General features: G+C 40.3%; 1 protein-coding gene across 1 annotated transcript in view; it reads right to left on the bottom strand.

The window, feature by feature from the left end:
- The window catches only part of LOC124719725 (GRB10-interacting GYF protein 2), a 183,311-nt gene that overhangs the window by 98,428 nt on the left and 58,828 nt on the right, over nt 1-26,055 (bottom strand). The window contains exons 8-11 of the mRNA XM_047244928.1: nt 23,474-23,499; nt 23,037-23,330; nt 12,284-12,453; nt 5,088-5,251 (exon numbers count right to left, since the gene is read on the bottom strand). Of these exons, the coding sequence (XP_047100884.1) occupies nt 5,088-5,251; nt 12,284-12,453; nt 23,037-23,330; nt 23,474-23,499 (654 nt within the window). The remainder of the gene's footprint in view (nt 1-5,087; nt 5,252-12,283; nt 12,454-23,036; nt 23,331-23,473; nt 23,500-26,055) is intronic.

Genomic DNA, 26,055 nt, shown 5'->3' on the forward strand with positions numbered 1-26,055 from the left:
GCTTTGTGTAATTCTGACAAACAGTTCCTGAATCATGACAACACTCCCACACACATAGTTCTCTGTGTTCAACAGTTTTTGGCCACAATGAACACGACCATCTTTAGCCACAGGCCCTATTCAACAGATTTATCTCTCTCTTACTTCTTCATGTTCCAAAGGATGAAAGGAGACTCAAAGGAAAGCGGTTTGACTATGAAAACATAATATGCAATGTTATGATTGCACTAGCAGATATTAAAAAGGGGTAGATTTCAACACTGGAATGAAACTTGTTTTAATGCTATGGAGAATACTGTGAAGCAGAGTGAAGTTTTGGTTGGTGGGAGGGAGGTATTTGCTTTTTATAGAGAAGTTCCAGTTGTTTTCAGGTCTGCCCCCTCCCCTCCCCCTTCCCTCATTCCTACTGATGTAAATTTGTTTTCCCACATCTTTCTAGTTCATGTCAAAAGTTATCACTGTTAAACGATCTGTGGAACTGCACCCGAACCCGTGCACTTAGAATGATGAGACTTTCTACCATCGACATACCACTTGGCAATATTTTACTGTAACAAATTGTAAACACCACCATGGCATCTGCTTTGTTCAGCACGTAATGTAGCAAGCAATCTGGCATTTTATTGGTACACATTTAAAAAATATGACTAACTGAATGTGTTCTTCCTGTGCACACATGCTTCACATGATGAAATTTCATATTGTGGTGTCATGTTAATTGTCTTACTCCACATTCACATTAGCTTTCATGCTCCTTCTAATAGAAACTATTTGTCGATCACAAAATTCTCTCTAGCTCAGTCAGGTGCTGCATATTTTACCTCAGTGATAGAATATTCGCGACAGAACATAATAAACTACTCTAGTAACATTGCTCCCTTCAGACACTTCTTTAAGATGGAATAGAGAATGGGAATTGTACTCCACCTTAACAAACAGAACAGTTACATTTAAAGACAGAGACTCAGTTTGTGGGCAATTTACAGGAATCAAGAAAAAACATATTGTGCATATGCAAGACTAAGCTGACTAGTGCAAATTTCCCATATGTCCTCACCCCCATGCACACATCTAATGGCATACAGCAAGAAAAACATTTTCTTTTCAGAATATTTACACACAATTAATAAGAGGGCACACTCATATGTACAGTTCTATAATTTCTTTTGTTTGTTTACATACTATTTTAATTTCATTCCTAACATTACAAAAACATGCAGTAATGTCAAGTTATGGAGGGAACAAAAATTATTAAAAGGGTAAACACAACCACTCTCCATATGCAGTGAAAAATATTTAACATGAAAAATCAGTAAAAAGAAAAAAATCATAAATAGAAAACATTACAGCAGTAACAACAAAATGCTATGTAATTTCATACCTTTTTCCTTTTAATTTGCAACAAAAATCATCAGGCCTAAAAAGATTTCACTTCTCTGACGAATGAATATGTACTTTCTGCAGCCACACCACTACCCAGATTTGCCGAATTTTTCTCTCCTTCTTGTTTGACCAAATAATGTGCAGAATGGTTGCTACTTTTGTTGCTTTGTTACCACTTGTCTTTGGTAGTGCCAATATCAAAAAAAGCTGAAGTCAGTTTTGAAATTCAGTGATGAATGTGTCAACAACCCATGCATTGTGTCTCAAAATTATTCTGTTCTTTTAGTCTTTAAATGAAGGTACCATATTTTTTTTTTCTTTTTCTCACACAATGACAACCTGGGATGGAAACAAACCAGTATTTCACTTAAAATGAAGATGGGGCTGCTTAACGCAGTCGATAAAAACAGCGGTCAACAACAGAAATATGTAAAGAGAGTGGCACTGGTTACTCAACAGAGTTCAGCTACAGAGAAAATGTATGAGAACAGTTAAATACCAAGAAATAGACAACGTTAGAGAATGTGCTGCTTCTTTGGTTGAAACAGCTTGGTTTCAGAATACTTTTGCTGGAAAGAGCTTATGAAATTGCAAAACACAGGGAAATGAGATTTCTGCATTTCCAAGCTGGCTGGAATGTTCAAGAAAACGAAAGGCATGTTGTGAATAAATGTGGTGAAGCTAACGAAGTTTTCCTGAATGTGACTACAGACTTTTTGCTGTAAAAGTTTAATACCACTGTGTTTTAAAAAATGTTAAGACCATTGTCAAATACTGGGTGATCAAAAAGTCAGTATAAATCTGATAACTGAATAAATCACAGAATAATGTAGACAGGGAGGTACAAATTGACACACATGCTTGGAATGACATGGGGTTTTATTAGAACAAAAAAAAAATTACAAACGTTCAAGAAATGTCTGATAGATGGCGCTTCATCTGATCAGAATAGCAATAATTAGCATAACAAAGTAAGACAAAGCAAAGATGCTGTTCTTTACAGGAAATGCTCAATATGTCCACCACCATTCCTCAACAATAGCTGTAGTCGAGGAATAATGTTGTGAGCAGCACTGTAAAGCATGTCCGAAGTTATGTTGCGGCATTGGCGTCGGATGTTGTCTTTCAGCATCCCTAGAGATGTCGGTCGATCACGATACACTTGCAACTTCAGGTAACCCCAAAGCCAATAATCGCACGGACTGAGGTCTGGGGACCTGGGAGGCTAAGCATGACGAAAGTGGCAGCTGAGCACACGATAATCACCAAACGACACACGCAAGAGATCTTTCACGCGTCTAGCAATATGGTTTGTTTGTTGTTGTTGTTTTTAACTCCATGTCATTCCAAGCATGTGTGTCAATTTTTAACACACTATCTACATTATTCCGTGGTTTATTAAGTTTTCAAATTTATACTGACTTTCTGATCACCCGGTACGTATTTTTGTCACTGTAGTAATTCGCTCCGACACACCACTGCCACACAGTATAAACTATTTTACTCTGTTTGACAGTGTGTCAGAGTGAGTTATTGTAACATTGTCAATATTTGCAGCTGTTCTTCCTCTGTTGCTACTTCAGTTATATTTTCAACATAAATAATAATAAGTTCATCATTCGCAACTGAATGTTTCTTTTGTTTCTAACCAAATATATTTCATCTATTCATTCTAGGCCTCAGCAGGAGGCTGTAATATAAAGAAAATAATTTCACTGCAAATATTTTATGAGATTACAGTCTTTCTTTCATTTTTCTCTTCTTTTCGTGTATCTATAGGTTCTGAGTAGGTAATACATGCTCACAGTACGGGCTTCCAACTGACCGTATGCTGCTGTCATGCAATTCACCACATGCAACCTTACCTGATACACATGGACTTGCTCTCTTGTACTGTGGTTGACTGAAGGATCATGGGGAATGGTAGAGCTGAGAGAGGAGCAGGAATGCTTACCGCTCAGAAGTGTGTGTCACACAGTATGCCATAAATAAAAATGAAAATATGCTAAGTCACAAAAAAGTGGACAAAAGGAAAATATTCTTACTAATTCGGAACTTACCATGAAAAATATAAACAGAAAGAGAATATACATTTTTTACTGCCTGACAAAAAAGTGAAGCACCTAGGAGACCTGGCAGGATATTAATGCAGCTTCCTACACATAATGCCACTGAGGGACATGTAAATGATTAGAGCTGCAATTCTCTGTGACCGAACAGCCATTACAGAGCACAAGTGTTCTACGTGTTTACAGGCCTAGTAGGGTATACAAGAGGCATTAATAGAGTCAGGTGCTAAATGATCATTGTGGAAGAGACAGTTTGAAAGAGGCCTCATTATCAGTCTCCATTCGATTAGCTGGTCAAATCATGTAACATCCAGATTTGTGAGGCAGCCTGATGTGACAGTGCCCCGTTGCCAGGTTGCACGGGAACATAAAGGCAGGCATACTCGTCGTACAGTTTCCAGTCGATCACGTCTGATCACAAAACGAGGTACCCGTCGTACTGTCCACGAAGCACATCGTAATCTCTTCACAAATAATGGAGTCCCTGGAACATTCTGTGATATCCCACACTGTCAGTTGGAGACTAGTGGCATCTGGACTAGGGAATTACCATCCCATGTGTAGGCTGCAGTTAACACAACACCACAAATGGCTGCGTCTGGAGTCATGCCGTGACTGGGAAGTGTCTATAGTGTTCAGCAACGGAGTGCACTTCTGTGCTATACTGGATGATAATCGTCTGAGTGTGGCAGTGACCTCGAGAGAGGTCTCATTCTTAAAATGTTTTAGGGGGAGAGGGATAGCGAGCACGAACAGAGTTACTCCGTAGCATGATTGTGTGGGGAGTCACCACGTATGACTCCAGGTCACGACTGGTAGTGATTGGGGGAACTCTACTGCCACAAATGTAGGACACAGACATATTGTGTCATCAAGTGTTACCTGTCATGCGACAATAACATTGTGCCACTTTTCAACAGGACAATGCTCATCCACATGTCACAAGAGTCCATATTAATTGTCTGCATGAAATTGAAGCACTCCTGCGAGTAGCAAAATACCCCGCCTGGGCCATTATACAGGATACCAAGGACCAGTTAGAACACTTGTGGGCCTCAGGAGAGGACGTAACGGTTATGTCACCCTTCCCAACCCAATCAGTAGGTGCATCCAGGCCAGATGAGATGTAAACACCATACTGATAAGTGGGTGCACAGTGCAAAGTTCTTTGTAAATTTGAGTCGATGTTACAATCACTGAAATAACATCACATACTCTTCCCAACTGAAGTTTCATTTCCCACCCTCCTCCCCCTTACGGTACTTCATATTTGTGCCTGGCAGTGCATTTACCATTAACTTTATATATAATATGAATAGGTAAAATGTGCGGCTGGAAACAAAATTAACATTCAATGGCAAAAACCAAAATATTTCTTAACTAATTGATAAAAATATCTATTATGGATCAAAACAGCGTTAAGAAAAAGTGCAGCATTTTTATGAGAAACAACCTTATTTTAGTACAGTTATATGCTTTCCTACGAACACTGACAAAAAGTTATTCAAGAACTGCATAACTACATGGTGTACTGATATTAAAGACATTTCACAACATGTCAAAAAGTCATGGACACGAGCCAACGGTTGCTGAAGTTTTAACCTAAAGAGCAATTCAAACAATGTGTCGACTCACCCCAGAAGCAGCTGTCTCTGCAGCATGGTGTACTGGTACTGATACTGTTGCATCAGCAGATTATGGCCGTGGCTATCCGAAAGGATGTCGGACGTGGGTGGTGGTGGTGCCGCAGGCACCAGCGGCGGCACAGAAACGGAAGAGACGGGAGGGATTGCGTCCGCCTGGAATGCGAGACAGTACGATTAAAGTGGTGGGGCATGAGAAACCTTGCACTACATGTGAGCTCGAGTAACCACTCGGATTTAAGATAAGAGTCTCTCCAGTACCTGAGATTCCTTTAATTCCATGTTATCATTTTGTTCTGTTTAGAACAAAATTCAATAATGGAAAACCCAGGATGGAATGTAACAATATTACGAAAAGGATAGTTATTATTCACCATACAATCGAGATGCAGAGTCACATCTCAGCTATATGGTGAGTAGCAACTATCCGTTTCATAATACTGTTCTGTTTCGAACACGCACTCATAATTAGAAAATACAATTAATTGATGTTATCTCTACATTTCACTGCATACAAAAACCTGGCTAATCAGTATATCTGAAGAAGTTTACCAACATCAACAGAAAAGTCTGGCAGTCCCACTTTACAGGAAAGTATTTTGAATTATCAGAAAATAATTGAATAATTTTCTGAAATTTACCAGAGTTTGCAATATTACTGCATAGGAATAATAGTGTCCATGCATTTTTCTAAATTTCAACCAGCAATTTTTAAAAAAATACAAATTCTATTTGTTCTCTGATTGGTTGGTTGATTTGCGGGAGGGGACCAAACAGCGAGGTCATCAGTCCCATCAGATTAGGGAAGGATGGGGAAGGAAGCAGGCTGTGCCCTTTCAAAGAACCGTATCGGCATTTGCCTGAAGTGATTAAGGGAAATCACGAAAAACCTAAATCAGGATGGCTGGACGCAGGTTTGAACCGTCGTCCTCCCGAATGCAAGTCCAGTGTATTTGCTCTCTGAGTACATCAAAAACAGTAAAACCCAACCTAGACATTATTAAAAGCATTAGGAAGTTTTTGAAGTTTTTGAAATAACTGTCTGTTCCTGTGAGTTTTTATAAGAAGATCTCTTATCACAAAATTGCCAGTTTGTGGTTTGAAAGTTTACAAGCAAGACATGTCAGGTGAATTCTCAGTGCTAACTCACGTCCCAACTATGCACATTCCGTATGCTAAACTCTGCATACTGTCAACCGCAAAACTTGGTAATATTAGTGTTTATATAATTTGAGTGATTTCAGCAAATAAAATCAATGAACACCTTGTTGTGGTTAGCAACAGCAAGGAATGTTACGGTCATCGAAACAAGTGGTTGTTGGACATAATGGTTCACATTATGGACTGAATTAATGGAGTAATGTTTTGTATTATAAAACAATGGTGATTGCAAACTTTGCCTTTTCATGTAAACGTGAACTTGAGCCACAATTAAACAATTAACACCACCACTAGACTGTTGTTAAGTATTGTAGTTGCTGATCTGGATCAGTGCATTAATAAATTTTCGTAGTACATAAACTAGTCATTGTCGCTGATAAATGAACTTTGCAAGGAATAAATGTGTGCGCGCGCGCACACGCACAAACCAAAAATTGCAAAAAATTGGCTCTCACTGATGTGAAATACAGTGAAATCCAACTTTTATACTTTTCATGGGACTTAAAAAACAAAAAAAGTGTAAAATGCAGGAAAATGTAAAATGTGAGAAATAACGTTTTAAGCTGTAAAAGTTACGTATAAGATACCCCCTTGCACTTTATGTATGTTATATATACATAACATGCATCAAAAGGCTTGTCACGAACTTGTTTATTACCTAATGAAGGTTTAGTATCTAATTAAAACCACTGATTTAACTGGAACCTGTAACTGTCTGGGAAATAGGAACGTTTGACTCCATTTCGTATTTCATAACTAATGTTTTTGAAAGCCTGCAGCTGTCATTCATTATTTAAATAAGAAATACTGCACTAGTTACTTATTTTTTCATGCTTAGCACGACGCATTTCGAGAATTTTTTTCTCGTTGTCAAGCGCAAATATGTAAATAAGTATTTTGTATGGTGTTTGAATATGGGTTATTGCACTTACACTGTAGTCATCTTTTGAGGTTATCACGTACTGTGCCTCATCAGTTATATAGAACACTAACACACTCAAACTATCACTCACATTGTTTGTTTGTGTAACACCACAAAAAAATACATGCGTAAATACTGCACTTGAAAGCGAGAATAAATTCCCAAAACACATTTTGCTTAGTATGAATAAAATATGTAACTTGGCTTAAACTAAAAATATTTGAGCAACGCAAAGTCAATGACTGTGTGAATTAGTGCTCCACGTGGTCATACACCGAAACACGCTAAACATGGTTCGACAAAGGTATCACAATGATTGTTGTAATCACGAAACTGCGTTTGCGCACTAGAGACAGTTTGGAAATGTTTGTGATTGGTCATGATTTTTCATTTGAACGAACTGAGTTACTCACATCAGCCACCATGCCAAGGAGAGTTTGGCAGCGGCAGGAGATACCGCAGGAATTATTCCAACTTTCACATGTTTACCGGTTCAAATCAGTTGAGTAGGGTGCCCTGGTGTCAAGAAACCACGTAATATTTGTAACCACTACTGGACGGCCAACATCATGCCAGTGTCAGTTTTTCTCCACAAACATTTTTTCGTAATGTGTAAATCGTAGGAAAATTATAAATATGTTGGCACAAAATCAGGTGCAAATTAACATTGTGAATGGCGGGAAAACGTTAATTTCGGGAATGTAAAAGCGGGTTTACACTGTACATGAACAAAATCTCAAATATATTTTCATCTAAGCAGTAATAACAAACTTCTCATAAAATATGTAAAGGCAGAATGTAGTGAGTTGTATATGATGAATCCTACACTATTATAAATGGCACATCACGATTAAAAGGGGCATTAGGCAATAATCCACCAGAAATGGTACAGGACGAGCACAACAGTCAATCTGGCAGTAGAACAGGTGGAATAAGATAGATAGTAGTTGCATTATAAACACGTTAAATAGACAGCAGCTCTAAACTCACTTGAACCTGGTCATGCACACTACATGACAATAATCTACATCTACGTCCATACTCCGCAAGCCACCTGACTATTGGTTCTCCCTTCTATTCCAGTCTCGTATTGTCCGCGGAAAAAAAAGATTGGCGGTATGCCTCTGTGTGAGCTCTAATCTCTCTGATTTTATCCTCACGGTCTCTTTGCGAGGTATACTTAGGAGGGAGCAATATACTACTTGACTCCTCGGTGAAGGTATGTTCTCAAAAACTTCAACAAAAGCTCATATCGAGCTACTGAGCGTCTCTCTTGCAGTCTTCCACTGGAGTTTATCTAACATCTCCGTGATGCTTTCGTGATTACTAAATGATCCTGTAACGAAGCGCGCTGCTTTCCGTTGGATACGGTCATTCCATTTTAAATAACTCCTAATGCCTATTCCCAGATAATTTATGGAATTAACTGCTTCCAGTTGCTGACCTGCTATATTGTAGCAAAATGATGAAGGATCTTTCTTTCTATGTATTCGCAGCACATTACGCTTTTCTACACTGAGATTCAATTGCCATTCCCTGCACCTGCACCATGCGTCAATTCGTTGGAGATCCTCCTGCATTTCAGTACAATTTTCCATTGTTACAACCTCTCGATATACTACAGCATCATCCGCAAAAAGCCTTAGCGAACTTCCGATGTTATCCAAAAGGTCATTTATGTATATTGTGAATAGCAACGGTCCTACGACACTCCTCTGCGGCACACATGAAATCACTCTTACTTCGGAAGACCTCTCCATTGAGAATGACATGCTGTGTTCTGTTATCTAGGAACTCTTCAATCCAATCACACAATTGGTCAGATAGCCCATATGCTCTTACTTTGTTCATTACACGACTGTGGGGAACTGTATTGCACGCCTTGCGGAAGTCGAGAACCCGTGTCTATGGCCCTCTGAGTCTCGTGTACGAATAGCGCGAGCTGGGTTTCACACGATCGTCTTTTTCGAAACCCATGCTGATTCCTACAGAGTAGATATCTAGTCTCTGAAAAAGTCATTATACTATATTATGTTTGACATAATACGTGTTCCAGAATTCTACGACTGATCAACGTTAGAGATATAGGTCTATAGTTCCGCACATCTGTTCGATGTTCCTTCTTGAAAACAGGGATGACCTCTGCCCTTTTCCAATCCTTTGGAACACTACGCTCTTCTAGAGACCTACGTCGGTACACCGCTGCAAGAAGGAGGGCAAGTTCCTTCGCGTACTCTGTGTAAAATCGAACTGGTATCCCATCAGGTCCAGTGGCCTTTCCTCTCTTGAGCGATTTCAATTGTTTTTCTATCTCTCTGTCATCTATTTCGATATCCACCATTTTGTCATCTGTGAGACAATCTAGAGAAGGAACTTCAGTGCAGTCTTCCTCTGTGAAACAGCTTTGGAAAAAAGGCATTTAGTATTTCGGCCTTTAGTCTGTCATCCTCTGTTTCAGTACCATTTTGGTCACAGAGTGTCTGGACATTTTGTTTTGATCCAGCTACTGCTTTGACATGAGACCAAAATTTCTTAGGATTTTCTGCCAAGTCAATACATAGAACTTTACTTTCAAATTCATTGAACGCCTCTCGCATAGCCCTCCTCACACTACATTTCGCTTCGCGTCATTTTTGTTTGTTTGCAAGACTTTGGCTATGTTTATGTTTGCTGTGAAGTTCCCTTTGCTTCCGCAGCAGTTTTCTAACTCGGTTGTTGTACCACGGTGGCCCTTTTCCATCTCTTATGACCTTGCTTGGCACATACTCATCTAATGCATATTGTACGATGGTTCTGAACTTTGTCCACTGATCCTCAGCACTATCTGAACTTGAGACAAAACTTTTGTGTTGAGCCGTCAAGTACTCTGAAATCTGCTTTTGGTCACTTTTGCTAAACAGAAAAATCTTCCTACCTTTTTTAATATTTCTATTTATAGCTGAAGTCATTGATGCAGTAACCGCTATATGATCGCTGATTCCCTGTTCTGCGTTAACTGTTTCAAATATTTCGGGTCTGTTTGTCACCAGAAGGTCTAATATGTTATCGCCACGAGTCGGTTCTCTGTTTAACTGCTCAAGGTAGTTTTCAGATAATGCACTTAAAAAAATTTCACTGGATTCTTTGTCCCTGCCACCCGTTATAAACGTTTGAGTCTCCCAATGTGGGCATGCATAGAAGGGGTACCCACAGTGTAGTGGTTTGAGAATTTCCGCATAAATTCTAGAACCACTTGTACTTCTACCGTCTCAAACACATGATATTTTAAATGTAAGTGGGAGAGTGGAAGCGTATCTACAGCACCACCTGTTTTTGTGTGCAGAGTGGAAGTTTGCTATGAGAAAACTGTAAGAGTGGTGGTCCACTGACAAGGACAAGTATTTGCCGCTAGTGCCACAGACGCTGTGTGAAAGAACACAGAGTAATTATTTGCTATCTTTGCTGTGTTAGTGAACGCCATTATTGTAAAAAAGAATACTGAACAATTGACTATAGACTTTTAACTTACTTCATCTCTCAGCTCTGAATGAGGCAAGACACATGTGATGTTCACGAATTATTTGGTTGTCAAGCCAATGCAATTATGAGTGTGTTTATTGAGTCTAATGTTTGATGACTAAGTTGACTTGCCCAAGTTTAAATGTTTGTATGAGAAATTGTTAAGTTGTTTCCTGTGAAAGTTGAAGATATATCGTGACTGAACTGAAAGTATTCTGCGAGTACACAGTTATTTCAAGAACAGAGAAATAGTCAAATAAATTCCTATAACCAGCGATAGTCTTCGGAGAAGAAGCTTTTGGGAGATCGACATAGGTGATTATCCAGAGAAGAGGATTGGCTACAGACATCACGTAAGTCAACTGATGAGAGTGAGGTGTGAATTGTGAATGCAATCCAGTTTCGCACCGCTTCTCGTGTTGTCAAAACGTTAGAACGGTATCTTACTGGTTGTTACTGTTCATGGTGTCCTGTTATAGCTGACATCAGTGGCCAGCAGCTAATTTCAGGTTTTCATGTTGGAGATTTTTTGAGTGTTTTTCATAAATGCAGTAACTAAACAAAAGTAATAGTTTTTGCCAGCAGACTTTCATTTATACAGCTGTTTGAGAAAAGCATTCTTTGTATTAATTGCTTCATTTTCTGAAAATGGAAAGGACCAAAGAAACATTACACGTCCTAATCAATGTGCATAGTGAGTAAATGTGTGTGTACGATCCTCACAACCCGCTGTATCAAATAAGCAGCAATCATTTATTTCTCAGTAAATGTGTACATAACTTTACATGTGAGATTTTTGATTTGTATATGTAGCACCTTAGCTGATGGAATTCATGTTTGATTTGATTAAATCTTTTACTTTATTTCAGCATGCTAGAAAGGAGACCGACTATAGTAGGTGAGAAAGTCCACTCACAAAATGAATAAAATGATGAGTTAATCCTTACTTCCAACTACACTAAAACTGCCTCCTACATTACTGTGTCACTCTAGTGAATTCCTCCCTGTATCATCGACAGCAATTTGTCAGAACAAGCCACATCCACTCATGAAGTTCCGAAATTTCTTCTTATCTTCGGGCCTCAATTAATTCATTAATAGGGAATGTATCTCCCTGCGATCTCCCCAGCCAGGCTGGGATCCACCAACATCTGGCTTTTCGGTGTCATCATCAGTCTGCCCCATTCTAAAGATTACAGACACTGCCAGCAAAAGAGCTCCAAAAACAGCCACTGTATGGACGTAAATTCAGATAAAATATCCTTGTGGAAACAAGTGTCATAATATGAAACAATTCAGAACAGAACAGCATAATTCTGAGATTGCTACATAGCACAAAAAACAATTGCTTGATAAATAATAACCTTGAGCTATCAGAAATTTTTAGTTCTAATGAATGACTTTCTCCTTCCAGTTTCATGCATTACTACTGTCTAGTGTGCATGTGAAAGATTCACGCCACGAATATCCCAGGTGCATCAAGTAACTGGTCGACGAGAACCAGCCTGGCAGATCCATACACATACTCTTTGGACACTGATACACAGGTGTACACCTTAGGCACATTGCGTATTAGGAGCTTAAGGCATATAGTGAGAAATGAATACCTTAATAGGAGGCACGGGTGGTCCACCAGGCGTGAAAGGCAGCCTCCCCCACAGCTTAATGATGTCTCCTAGTGACGAGTAGCGTTCGTCACACGCTCGCCGCACCAGCAGCGTCAGGTTGAAGTATCCCGAACGGAACCAGTCCAGCATCTCACTCGATGAGAATGGTCCTACAGACAATTTGGGGAACTTTGATAGTATTTCATCCTTTGATGATATATATGACATTACATTTGACAGAGTACTGATACAAAATTAAATACACCAGCAGCCAGACACAATATGCCAAAAGCACTGGACAGTTTTTGTAATTTATATCAAGTCACATGCTATTACCAACTGATATTAAAAAATAATAATCAGCTGCTATATTAAAAATTGTTAATCCAGTGCGTTTTCATTCTGACGTGATGCACTGAATACAAGGGGCATTCAATAATTAGAGAGACAAATTAACATAAAAATAAAACATTTTGTAGTTTTGTAGCTTCGTGACTTTAGTTTGGCACCACTTGAGTGTGCTGAGAACAGCTGGCAGATAAAAACTGTTTGGTTTAAGACCTCTCTTTTGTTTATAACCTCTACACTGCATTTAATGACAGTGTATCTGCTTGAAGTTTCCACTTTAGTTGAACAACGTTCAATGATCAAAGGGAAAAATTGGCTAAACTCTTATTTTTTATTGATTTTGTAGTGTGATGAAAGGTATGAGCCATGGAAATGTGGATAAGACAGTTCAAAAATGGTTGAACCTCAATGATTGGCAAGCAATGTCCTGCCCAACCAGTTCAAGTGCCAACTCCTTCACTCGAAACCTGTATTGACAACATTATTCGTGAAGACCGACATATTACAGTTGAACATATAGTAAAAATAGTCACAGTAAGTGCAGTTCACAATGTTATCAGGAACAATCTTAATTTTTTTTAAAAAAAAAAAAAAAAAAAAAAAAAAAAAAAAAAAAAAAAAAATATACGAGGTGGGTCCCGAAAGAGTTTATACAACAACATTAGGAAACAAGACTTGTGTACAAACTTCAAAGAACATTATGAAAGTAAAGGTGATCCTTTTATAAAAAAAGACTTGAATGTGTGATGAAACTTGGTTCATCATTTTGAACCAGACTCCAAAAGACAAAGCATGGAATGGAAACGCACCAGCTCACCTGTGAAAGAAATTGAGAGCACAAGCATCAACAGGAAAAGCGATATTGACTGTCTTTTGGAATGCCCAAGGTACCTGCTTTTGTAATCACTTGGAAGATCAGTGAACATTAATAGTGCCCACTTCTCAGACATGCTGATGTACAAAGTGTAATCATCAGTAAGAAAATAATGTTGCAGGTCTCAAAGAAAAGGCACGATATCACTCATGACAATGCTTGCCCTCTCACCACCCAGCTGACCCAAATATCATTGAAAAAATAGGTTGGGAGATACAACCTCATCCTCTCTACAGTCCAGATCTGCATCTATCAGATTTTCATTTGTTTGTCTACATGATAAATCCCAACCATGGACCTTGCCGTTGGTGGGGAGGCTTGCATGCCTCAGCCATACAGATAGCCGTATCGTAGATGCAACCACAACGGAGGGGTATCTGTTGAGAGGCCAGACAAATGTGTGGTTCCTGAAGAGGGGCAGCAGCTTTATCAGTAGTTGCAGGGGCAACAGTCTGGACGATTGACTGATCTGGCCTTGTAACACTAACCAAAACGGCCTTGCTGTGCTGGTACTGCGAATGGTTGAAAGCAAGGGGAAACTACAGCCGTAATTTTTCCCAAGGGCATGCAGCTTTACTGTATGGTTAATGATGATGGCGTCCTCTTGGGTAAAATATTCCGGAGGTAAAATAGTCCCCCATTCGGATCTCCGGGCGAGGACTACTCAAGAGGACGTCGTTATCAGGAGAAAGAAAACTGGTGTTCTACGTATCGGAGCGTCGAATGTCAGATCCATTAATCGGGCAGGTAGGTTAGAAAATTTAAAAAGGGAAATGGATACGTTAAAGTTAGATATGGTGGGAATTAGTGAAGTTCGGTGGCAGGAGGAACAAGACTTATGGTCAGGTGAATACAGGGTTATAAATACAAAATCAAATAGGGGTAATGCAGCAGTACGTTTAATAATGAATAAAAAAATATAGGAATGCGGGTAAGCTACTACAAACAGCATAGTGAACGTATTATTGTCGCCAAGATAGACACAAAGCCCCTGCCTACTACAGTAGTACAAGTTTATATGCCAACTAGCTCTGCAGATGACGAAGAAATTGAAGAAATGTATGATGAAATAAAAGAAATTATTCAGATAGTGAAGGGAGACGAAAATTTAATAGTCATGGGTGACCGGAATTTGGTAGTAGGAAACGGTAGAGAAGGAAACTTAGTAGGTGAATATGGATTGAGGCTAAGAAATGAAAGAGGAAGCTGCCTGGTAGAATTTTGCACAGAGCACAACTTAATCATAGCTAACACTTGGTTCAAGACTCATATAAGAAGGTTGTATACATGGAAGAAGCCTGGAGATACTGAAAGATTTCAGACAGATTATAAAATGGTAAGACAGAGATTTAGGAAACAGGTTTTAAATTGTAAGACATTTCCAGGGGCAGATGTGGTCTCTGACCACAATCTATTGGTTATGAACTGTAGATTAAAACTGAAGAAACTTTAAAAAGGTGGGAGTTTAAGGAGATGGGACCTGGATAAACTGACTAAACCAGAGGTTGTATAGAGTATCAGGGAGAGCGTAAGGGAACAAATGGCAGGAATGGGGGAAAGAAATACAGTAGAAGAAGAATGGGTAGCTTTGAGTGATGAAGTAGTGAAGGCAGCAGAGGATCAAGTAGGTAAAAAGACGAGGGCTAGTAGAAATCCTTGGTAACAGAAGAAATATTGAATTTAACTGATGAAAGGAGATATAAAAATGCAGTAAATGAAGCAGGCAAAAAGGAATACCAACGTCTCAAAAATGAGATCGACAGGAAGTGCAAAATGGCTAAGCAGGGATGGCTAGATGACAAATGTAAGGATGTAGAGGGTTATCTCACTAGGGATAAGATAGATACTGCCTACAGGAAAATTAAAGAAACCTTTGGAGAAAAAAGGACCACTTGTATGAATATCAAGAGCTCAGATGGAAACCCAGTTCTAAGCAAAGAATGGAAAGCAGAAAGGTGGAAGGAGTATATAGAGAGTCTATATACAAGGGCGATGTACTTGAGGACAATATTATGGAAATGGAAGAGGATGTAGATGAAGATGAAATGAGAGATATGATACTACGTGAAGAGTCTGACAGAGCACAGAAAGACCTGAGTCGAAACAAGGCCCCCAGAGTAGACAACATTCCATTAGTACGACTGACGGCCTCGGAAGAGCCAGTCCTGACAAAACTCTACCATCTGGTGAGCAAGATGTATGAGACAGGCGAAATACCCTCAGACTTCAAGAAGAATATAATAATTCCAATCCCAAAGAAAGCAGGTGTTGACAGATGTGAAAATTACTTAACTATCAGTTTAATAAGTCACGGTTGCAAAATACTTACGTGAATTCTTTACAGACGAATGGAAAAACTAGTAGAAGCCGACCTTGGAGAAGATCAGTTTGGATTCCGTAGAAATATTGGAACACATGAGGCAATACTGACCTTACGACTTATCTTAGAAGCTAGATTAAGGAAAGGCAAACCTACGTTTCTAGCATTTGCAGACTTAGACAAAGCTTTTGACAATGTTGACTGGAATACTCTCTTTCAAATTCTGAAGGTGGCTGGGGTAAAATATAGGGAGCGAAAGGCTATTTACAATTTGTATAGAAACCAAATGGTAGTTATAAAAGTTGAGGGGCATGAAAGGGAAGCAGTGGTTGGGAAGGGAGTGAGACAGGGTTGTAGCCTCTCCCCAATGTTATTCAATCTGTATATTGAGCAAGCAGTGAAGGAAACAAAAGAAAAATTCTGAGTAGGTATTAAAATTCATGGAGAAGAAGTAAAAACTTTGAGGTTCGCCGATGACATTGTAATTCTGTCAGAGACAGCAAAGGACTTGGAAGAGCAGTTGAACAGAATGGACAGTGTCTTGAAAGGAGGGTATAAGATGAACATCAACAAAAGCAAAACGAGGATAATGGAATGTAGTCAAATTAAGTCGGGTGATGCTGAGGGAATTAGATTAGGAAATGAGACACTTAAAGTAGTAAAGGAGTTTTGCTATTTGGGGAGCAAAATAACTGATGATGGTCAAAGTAGAGAGGATATAAAATGTAGACTGGCAATGGCAAGGAAAGCATTTCTGAAGAAGAAAAATTTGTTAACATCGAGTATAGATTTAAATGTCAGGAAGTTGTTTCTGAAAGTATTTGTATGGAGTGTAGCCATGTATGGAAGTGAAACGTGGACGATAAATAGTTTAGACAAGAGAATAGAATCTTTTGAAATGTGGTGTTACAGAAGAATGCTGAAGATTAGATGGGTAGATCACATAACTAATGAGAAGGCATTGAATAGAATTGGGGAGAAGAGGAGCTTGTGGCACAACTTGACTAGAAGAAGTGATCGGTTGGTAGGACATGCTCTGAGACATCAAGGGATCACCAATTTAGTATTGGAGGGCAGCGTGGAGGGTAAAAATCATAGAGGGAGACCAAGAGATGAATACACTAAGCAGATTCAGAAGGATGTAGGCTGCAGTAGGTACTGGGAGATTAAGAAGCTTGCACAGGATAGAGTAGCATGGAGAGCTGCATCAAACCAGTCTCAGGACTGAAGACCACAACAACAACAACAACAACAACAACAACAACAACATGATAAATAGACCAGCAACAATGACAAGGCCAAAGAGTTTGTACGAAAGTGGATCAAACACAAGACAAAAACGGGAGAGGGGAGACGGGAGAGGGCTATGCTGCTGCTCGTCTCCACACACAGCAGAGCTGCCGAGACATTACCCGAGGACTACCCCTTCAATGTCAACATGCGTGCTCTGGTGAAAACATTGTCTTTCCCAGGCAGCGAAGCCTTTCGTAGGAGCTACACTGATCGCAACACGACCTGTCACCTGTCTGATGCTGTGATTACGTGAGCCAGACACCGCATGTTGACATTCACCAGAGATTGCCGATACAGCATAAGCACTTTTCTAGACTGAGTACTGCACTGTTGCTGGCTAGGTTGCAGACACAGAGTAGAATACATGACTGTAAACTTTAATATAATAAATTCTTGTTGTCCTAATGTACCATTAGTGACCAGCATACCAATAGACCAGTTCCACAGCACTCCACACCCTGTCATCCTGACATAGTAGGGGTCTCAACCCAAGCTCCTACACTACTATCTTCCAAGGCAACAGTCATTTTCACAAGACTGCATGCGTACATCTCCAGTTTGACGAACACTTATGTAGAGTGCACGCAATATTACTTGGCCCCCAGCTGTGCTGAATGTGCAGTGGTAGAGGGGCATCTGAAGTGGACGGGGCTTCCTTGTTGTTGGTTGTTTGGAGGAAGAAACCAAACATCGAGGTCATAGGTCTTATCGGATTAGGGAATGACGGGGAAGGAAGTTGGCCATTCCCCTTCAGAGGAACCATCCCGGCATTTGCCTTGGAGCGATTTAGGAAAATCACAGAAAACCTAAATCATGATGGCCGAACACGGGATTGAACTGTCGACCTCCCGAATGCGAGTCCAGTGTGCTAACCACAGCGCCACCTCACTCGGTGCATCCTTGCTGACAGGGCAGTGAAGTAGAGTAGGCGTAGTTATACAGCATAAGCCTTTGCACAAATCTACACCTTGCAGACCGCCACAGTTAACAAGTCTGCAAGTGATCGTATTAACAAGTTATATCAGCATGTAGCACCGTTCTACTTCACTACCACCCTAACGTAGCTGCAACTGAATCTACAAACAATCTACTATTAATCAAACAACTGTGGATATGTGAAGGTCAATAACTTACGGAAAGCTCTAGCTTGCTATAAAAATAACAGTGCGATTCCTTCATTTATCGTGTTACAAAACCCATACTAATTCCCATTTCACTAGCTATCTACAGCCCTTCCAAGAATTACATTATCTCAATGAAAAAAATCTGTAGTCACTCATATATTGTAGAAGAAAGTTTTGCACATTAGCTATGTAGCAAAATACTCTCTGGTTTGCATGCTATCATTTGCCAAAAATTCCTTTACGAGATCTGAAGAATATAGGGATATTTGAGTTCCACTCTCATTTCCACAGATGCCTGGAAGAGAGTGCACTACATACAATCAATTTTCTCGAGATTGACAACAGATGTAGGTCTTGTCCCAACTTTAAACAAAAATACAATATGTTAGCTTCATTTCATACGCAGCAAAATAATGTGGACTAACATACATCAAATGCAAATTCATAGTGATCCCTATTTTTCATTGCAAGGTATTTGAACCCTACACACACACACACACACACACACACACACACACACACACACACACACACACACACACACACACACACACACACACACTACTAAATATAGAAATATCATTATAACTATGACTGTTAACGAAATGATATGCAGTTCATCATGAAGCTGATGAATAATGTTGCGAAATGTGTGAGAATAAATTTTTTTACTGAATAGTTTATTTACGATTGTTTGAGAAACTTTGCAGTGCAACTGGAATGCGCATGCCTCTGTTCCAGCAGTGCTGCCGAGGCGAGCAGGCTTCACAACGGACAAAGCTCACAGCTGTGTGAGCTATAGGCAATTGAGGTCGACACCCTTTGGAACAGAGGGATGACCTCGGCCAGCATCGAGAACGAGAATGTGTTTTCTGCAAACTGACCAAGTAATCCTGTTCAAGCTCTTCTCCGACACACATTGACAGGCCCACTAAATTGCCAGATCTTAAATGGACTGAATATATTTGGAACTTTTTGGAACAGTTGGTGAAACATAGAAATTACCACCACCACATGATGGAATATGTATAGGATCTTATCATCAATGAGTGGCAACAGCTTTATATGGCATACCTGAAAAAACTTGTTGGCAGTTCCTCACCAATGTGAGGTCATTATTAAGGCCTGAGGTGGTGTTACACAGTATTAGCATGATGCATCCTGGGGATGTGCTATGTTACACTGACTTATGTGAAGTACTGCAGTGTTATCCACAACTCTTGGATACTACTTACTAACTTCAATTTTTTTGTCACAAACTAATTCACCTACACTGCTTCTATAGTAGAAAGGCAATGCTGAAAGCAAAAGCTTGTATTTCTCTAGCAGCACGGCTCACCTAACATACCCAAGAAGAAAGAGTATGAGGCTATTTGGTGCTGCTACAAAAAACAGACTGATAAAAATCTTCAGCTAGTATAAGCACTAGAGGAAATTCTGTACAAATGCTAGCCAATCGTGCACAAGTAATGTAAGATTATCAAATAGCACTCTGCAAAAGAACCTGAAACAAACACTTTCAGTCAGTATGTCAAGAACAAATTCTGCACGATTACATAATCCCAGAAGCAATCGACACATTAATACGCACAAAACATATTCGTATACAAACCACACATAGGAACAAGTCCCTAGCCCAGAATGTTCCACTGCATTGCAACAAAAAAATGGATGCATATACAAAATTTTACATCCATGAAAAAGTAATTCTTTTCAGTGAACACATTCCATGCTTAACTCGGAAACAGAAGCTTAAAGCTGCTTAGCACATTTTACAGAAATATAACTGTTACTTTGCATTTCATTGTGTCAGAATAATTTACCAACAACTGTTTCTTGCCTATAGATAAAGGCTGCCAATTTCAAGACAATAACAAAATCTGGCACATTTTGGAAGGACATGATGGATTCTGTAAACTTTGAAGTGCGTGATTTTGATCTCTTGCATTTGCATTTATGATAAAATGAAGCACAGTGCACATTTATCTAACAATAAGCTGAAAGACCTGGAGGCGCTTAGCCCTCAAGTAATATTTAGTAACAGCTGCAATATACACACACATTTGAATTCACTTACAGCACAGTAAATGCACAGACACAATAGAAATTAATCTGGGAACTACAAAAAGATACGATCTATCATACTTATTGTTTATTATTTATATGGACCAAAAACCCAGGCGTAAAAATTGACAAAAAACACACTGCTGTAACCATTATTATTTGAAGCCAACCATGCATTAATGGCTAAAAACAACGATAATTTGCAGAGATCGGTATACAAACTTTAAAACATTTATGCAAAGTAAGAACAGAAAATTTTGGAAACTAAAAGACAACATCTGAAAGAGGGAAAAAGAATTATGAAACAGTAAAAATTTGAATGAATAGAAAAGGTACAAGACTATGTATATTTTAGACATCATATTTCACTATTTCCAACCCACGCTGACATGAGGTTTTCACAAAAGTGTAGCAAATTGAATGGAATATTAAAAAAGCAAGGAACATAACTCCTATCAATGATAAGTAGAGACTGAGCAAAAACTTGGGTTGCTGATAGAATGGGTACGAAATTAGCTATTCCTTTTCAGAGGAATAATGGCATTCACCAGAGGAAATTTAGAACAATCACAGACAGTTTAAATCTAGGTGACTGGGCGGGAGTTTGAAATGCTATCTTTCCAAATTTAAACCCGATATCCTACTGTTGTGCCATTTCAGTGGGAAGAATGTTAAAAAGGAACATTATTAAAATAGAATATCAACACAAGTCAGACTTCACAATCCGATGTCACCACAGGGCAGGGCGGGGGGAGGGCGGCTGTGCATGGACACACACTGTCCACATATGTTCTGCAAACCAAGGTTTTAAATTCCCCTGTACAGCACGTCCTTGCTGCATTTGTGCCATTAAACTGATAGGCTGTACACCAGCTGAAATATTGGAGATTCTCCAAGATGTCACCTGGCAACAATTATCCTGTTACTAACCACAGGATACCAAGTGTCCCATATATGAAAATACTCTGGGAATATCCGAGTACAGACTCCAAATTTTATCGTACAATGTAGGCTTTCATGGACAGTATTTACACACTTTGTAATTTTAACTGTATGGGTATTCAGCAAGCAAACATGCCTTAGATGACAGCCCAATGACTACACAACTAAAATCACCAAGACTCTAAGAAATTTTGTCAGTGGGGTTCAGGTGCATCACTTGATTGGAGAGAAATTTGGGACTCTTTGGCAAAAAGGCTTAAGCCAGAATAAAAAGTCTACATAAGAAATTTTTACCTTCCAAGTTGTCTACTTTGAGGAACAGAATGAGAAGTGAAGATATAAGAAAACAGTGGCATGTAGAAGAAGTGATACATAATGTTGTGACTTGCAAGTTTAAATGTTACAACACAAACAATCTACTAAGCACGAAGTATGAATTGAAAGTGAACTGAAGAAAGATGAAAGTAATGAAGAGAAGCAAAAATGAGATTAAAACATATCATCAAAATTTAGGACCACAAAGTAGATGAACTAAAAGAAATCTTCTACCTTGGAAGAAAAATAACCCATGGCAGATGGTGCAAGAAAACCATGAAAAGCAGAATAGTATAGGCAAAGAGTGCTTTCCGGCTGAAATAAGTCTACTAGGCTCAAACAAGGCCTTCACTTGAATAAAAAATTTCCAGACATGGATGTTTGAGTACAGCATTATGATAGTGAACCATAAAATAGGAGAAAACTAGAAGATATAAGCACAGAAGTGTTTTGAGATGTAGTTCTATAGAAGGATGCTCAAAATTAGATATACTGAGAATGTAATGAATGAGGAGGTACTCCACAGAAAAGAAGAAAATAGGAACGTATGGAAAACATTGACAAGGTGGAGGAACAGGACAATAAGACAATGGGGAGTAAATTTGGTGGCTGTAGAGGGATCTGCAGAGGGTCAAAACTGTAGGATATAGAGATTGGAATCCACCCAACAAATAATTGAAGCTGTAAGGTCAAGCGCTACTCTGAGATGAAGACAGTGGAACCAGACAGGAATTGTGACAAGTTGCACCAAACAAATCAAACAAGTCAGAAGACTGGAGGGGGGGAAAGAGGGGGGAAAGAGGGGGGAAGAGGGGGGGGAAGAGGGGGGGAAGAGGGGGGGGAAGAGGGGGGGGAAGAGGGGGGGGAAGAGGGGGGGGAAGAGGGGGGGAAGAGGGGGGGGAAGAGGGGGGGAAGAGGGGGGGGAAGAGGGGGGGAAGAGGGGGGGAAGAGGGGGGGAAGAGGGGGGGAAGAGGGGGGGAAGAGGGGGGAAGAGGGGGGAAGAGGGGGGAAGAGGGGGGAAGAGGGGGGAAGAGGGGGGAAGAGGGGGGAAGAGGGGGGAAGAGGGGGGAAGAGGGGGGAAGAGGGGGGAAGAGGGGGGAAGAGGGGGGAAGAGGGGGGAAGAGGGGGGAAGAGGGGGGAAGAGGGGGGAAGAGGGGGGAAGAGGGGGGAAGAGGGGGGAAGAGGGGGGAAGAGGGGGGAAGAGGGGGGAAGAGGGGGGAAGAGGGGGGAAGAGGGGGGAAGAGGGGGGGAGGGGGGGGGAGGGGGGGGGAGGGGGGGAGGGAGGCATGTTAATAGGGTGCCAGAGAATACATTTCCACATCAAGTGCTCTGATGTAAATGCTAACGAAGGAGAGATACAGAAAGACAGTTACACAGACTGAGTAGCATTTGGAATCGCAAAGAGCAAGAGCAGTTAACAACAAACTTATACAACACCAAAGAAAAGCAGTCAGTCATGGTGAAAAGCCTCACCCTGGACGTCCCCCTGCGGGTCACGGTAGTACCACTTGTCACTGCCGGGCGGGACGGACGTGGGTGGGGGCACGCCCGTACGGTGGTCCTCGTCCTCCATGAGCTTCGCCACCAGGTCGTCCGCCACCTCACGCATTCGCTCCATCTCCTCGTCGGGCCTGCTCGAGCTCCTCTCCCTCTCCCTGCCCCTGTCAGACGGGGCGATCGAAGGTGCCGGCGGCGGCGGGTGGCGTCTGCTTTTCCGTGGCAGTACGACGCGACTCGACATCGTCGGTGCCACCAGATCGATCTGTGCTCCTCGATGTTACACTCCTGTGACAAATTGAAAAGACATTGTAGCAGTGGGCAAAACTGAACAATATCATCTTTTGTGTTTCTTTTAATGCTAAAAGATTTTATTTTGGGAAAAAGATAATTCTGATACTAAGAAGAAATACTCTGCAGCAGTGGAGCAGCCTGTGCACTGTTCGGAGAGTTCTCAACAGACTGACGGTACGTTTACACTGCAGCCTCTCCATCCACCAAGCACATCGCTGACAGCACCACAGAGATTAAATGAGACCGCTAAGGCAGACTGGTGGACAGTGCCTGGTGAGGATACAGAGCTGGTCAGTGTTTTAAGCAGTAACCGTCAGTGGACATTCAGAAACTTTAACTGTGATTGGCTACTTTGAGATCACTCTAGCTTTGTCATTGCCAAGAGGACGGCTTCTTATTTGTGCAGTTCCCCAGGCACTATTAAACCATGCCTACACTCGTACACTGCAAACCACTGTGTGGCCCAAGCGACAAATGGAGCTTCCCACAGTAACACACCTTAGGGTTCCTAGCCATCCCACTTGTGTACTGATCACGGGAAAGATGACTTCTCACACACCTCTAAATGCACCGTAATTAATTCACCATCTCTATAGGAGCAATATGTAGGGCGTTGTAGAATATTTCTATGGTGCACACTTCGGACTAGATGGCGAGGTAAAATAAGGAACAAACATCTCACTGAGCTCTTTTCTCACCAGGAACTGTGATGAAATGAAGAAACAAGTATTGATACATTCCTACGCATTTTGTAAATACAACAAAATGGGTTATTATTTTGATTTTCTAATTATGCTCATAAGGAAACTATGCTATTTATTAAAAGGCGTATGAGAAACAATATAAATCCAGTACTATGGTATGAATAACCACACAATCTAAGGTACAGTAAAGCAACAGTGTAACTTAACAGTCGTGACACTTCATCTCATTTCTGTTACCTGCAGTGACAACAGCACCCCAAGCAGACAGAAGCGACACTTCTGGACAGGATATCGGTGTGTGGAAATGCTAACATTTCTACTGATTTATAATACAGTTTTTACAGTAGGGAGTACATGTAATGCCGTAAAAATCGACAACAGAAAAATGACACCACATTTGTCAGTCTTTGGTTTCCTAGGGAAACTCCTGAAGGTATGAAACAACAGATTACAGGACAGTTTTAATAACAAAAAATTACCAGTAAACACCAGATCTGACTTTCTGCAGAAAGACACCATATATCGACCCAACAAAGCAAAATATTGTTTGCTACACTTTCAGCTAAATCAGCCAATGTGGAACATAGGAAACCTACAAGGAATGTAATACCTATACGATTTAACTTACCAAATGAACCACTACACCTGTAGCTTACGGGAAAACCACTCGGATGTAATAATTCGTCAAAAGCAATATAACTGTTTCCCAACCCAGAAGTAACGAATTCCATAGTTATAGCTAAATCAGAGCCACAAATGGCAAAAATCTTCAACATATTCGGTTTTGATGTGAAAGTAATTACAGTTACAAAAATACCTGTATATTAGAATGTTGAGTGAAGTGTGAGAATCATTTGAATTATTAGACTCCATAAATTTTTTTAAGTGCCAAGAAAAGTGCTTATGCAACAACAATAAGACAACAGCAGAAATTTATGCTGTGGAAGAAGGCAACAGTTTGTCGATCAGAAGAATGGTGTCCATCCCAACATTAAATACTAGGGTCACTCCAAAAGAAATGCACACTTTTTTTTTTAAAAAAAAAAATCCATCTTTCATTCTACACGTTCGAAAGTTCTACAGTGTGTAGATAGACCCTTTAGGAACAATATTTTCATTTCTCCACATAATTTCCATCTTGGAACCAGCGCCTGTATACCCGCACGGTAAAATCCTGGACAAACCTGTTGGAGCCACTGTTTGGCAGTGTGCACAAGGGAGTCATCATCTTCAAATCTTGTTCCACAAAGAGAGTCTTTCAGTTTCCCAAAGAGATGATAGTCACATGGAGCCAGCTCAGGACTATAAGGCGGCTGTTTCAGTGTTGACCATCCAATTTTTATGATCGGTTCCATGGTTTTTTGACTGACATGTGGCCGTGCACTGTTGTCGAACAACAAAACATCCTGCTTTTGCCGATGTGGTCGAACATGACTCAGTCGAGCTTGAAGTTTCTTCGGTGTTGTCACATATGGATCAGAATTTACAGTGATTCCACTTGGCATGATGTCCATAAGCAAGAGTCTTTTGGAATCGAAAAACACCATAGCCATAACTTTCCAAGCAGGTGGTGTGGTTTTGAATTTTTTTTTTTCTTGGATGAATTTGCACGATGACAGTCCATTGATTGCCTCTTTGTCTCTGGTGAAAAATGATGGAGCCATGTTTCATCACCTGTCACAATTCTTCCAAGAAATTCATCTCCACCATTCTCGTACTGTTCCAAAAGTTTGCTGCATACCATTTTTCTTGTTTCTTTGCAAGCCACTGTCAACATCCTGGGAACCCACCTGGCACAAACCTTTTTCAATGCCAACACATTCAGTATTCTGCAAACAGTTCCTTCCCCTACCTCAACACAGCATTGCAATTCGTTCACTGTGATGTGTCTGTCAGCAGCCACCAATCCGTTAACTCTCTGCACATTGTCTGGAGGGTGTGCAGGTCGAGGCCTGCCGCTGCGAGGACAATCCTCAATATTGCCGTGCCCGCTTTCA

The sequence above is a fragment of the Schistocerca piceifrons genome, chromosome 11, assembly GCF_021461385.2.
Source record: "Schistocerca piceifrons isolate TAMUIC-IGC-003096 chromosome 11, iqSchPice1.1, whole genome shotgun sequence".
In the NCBI taxonomy this organism is placed as follows: Eukaryota; Metazoa; Arthropoda; class Insecta; order Orthoptera; family Acrididae; genus Schistocerca; species Schistocerca piceifrons.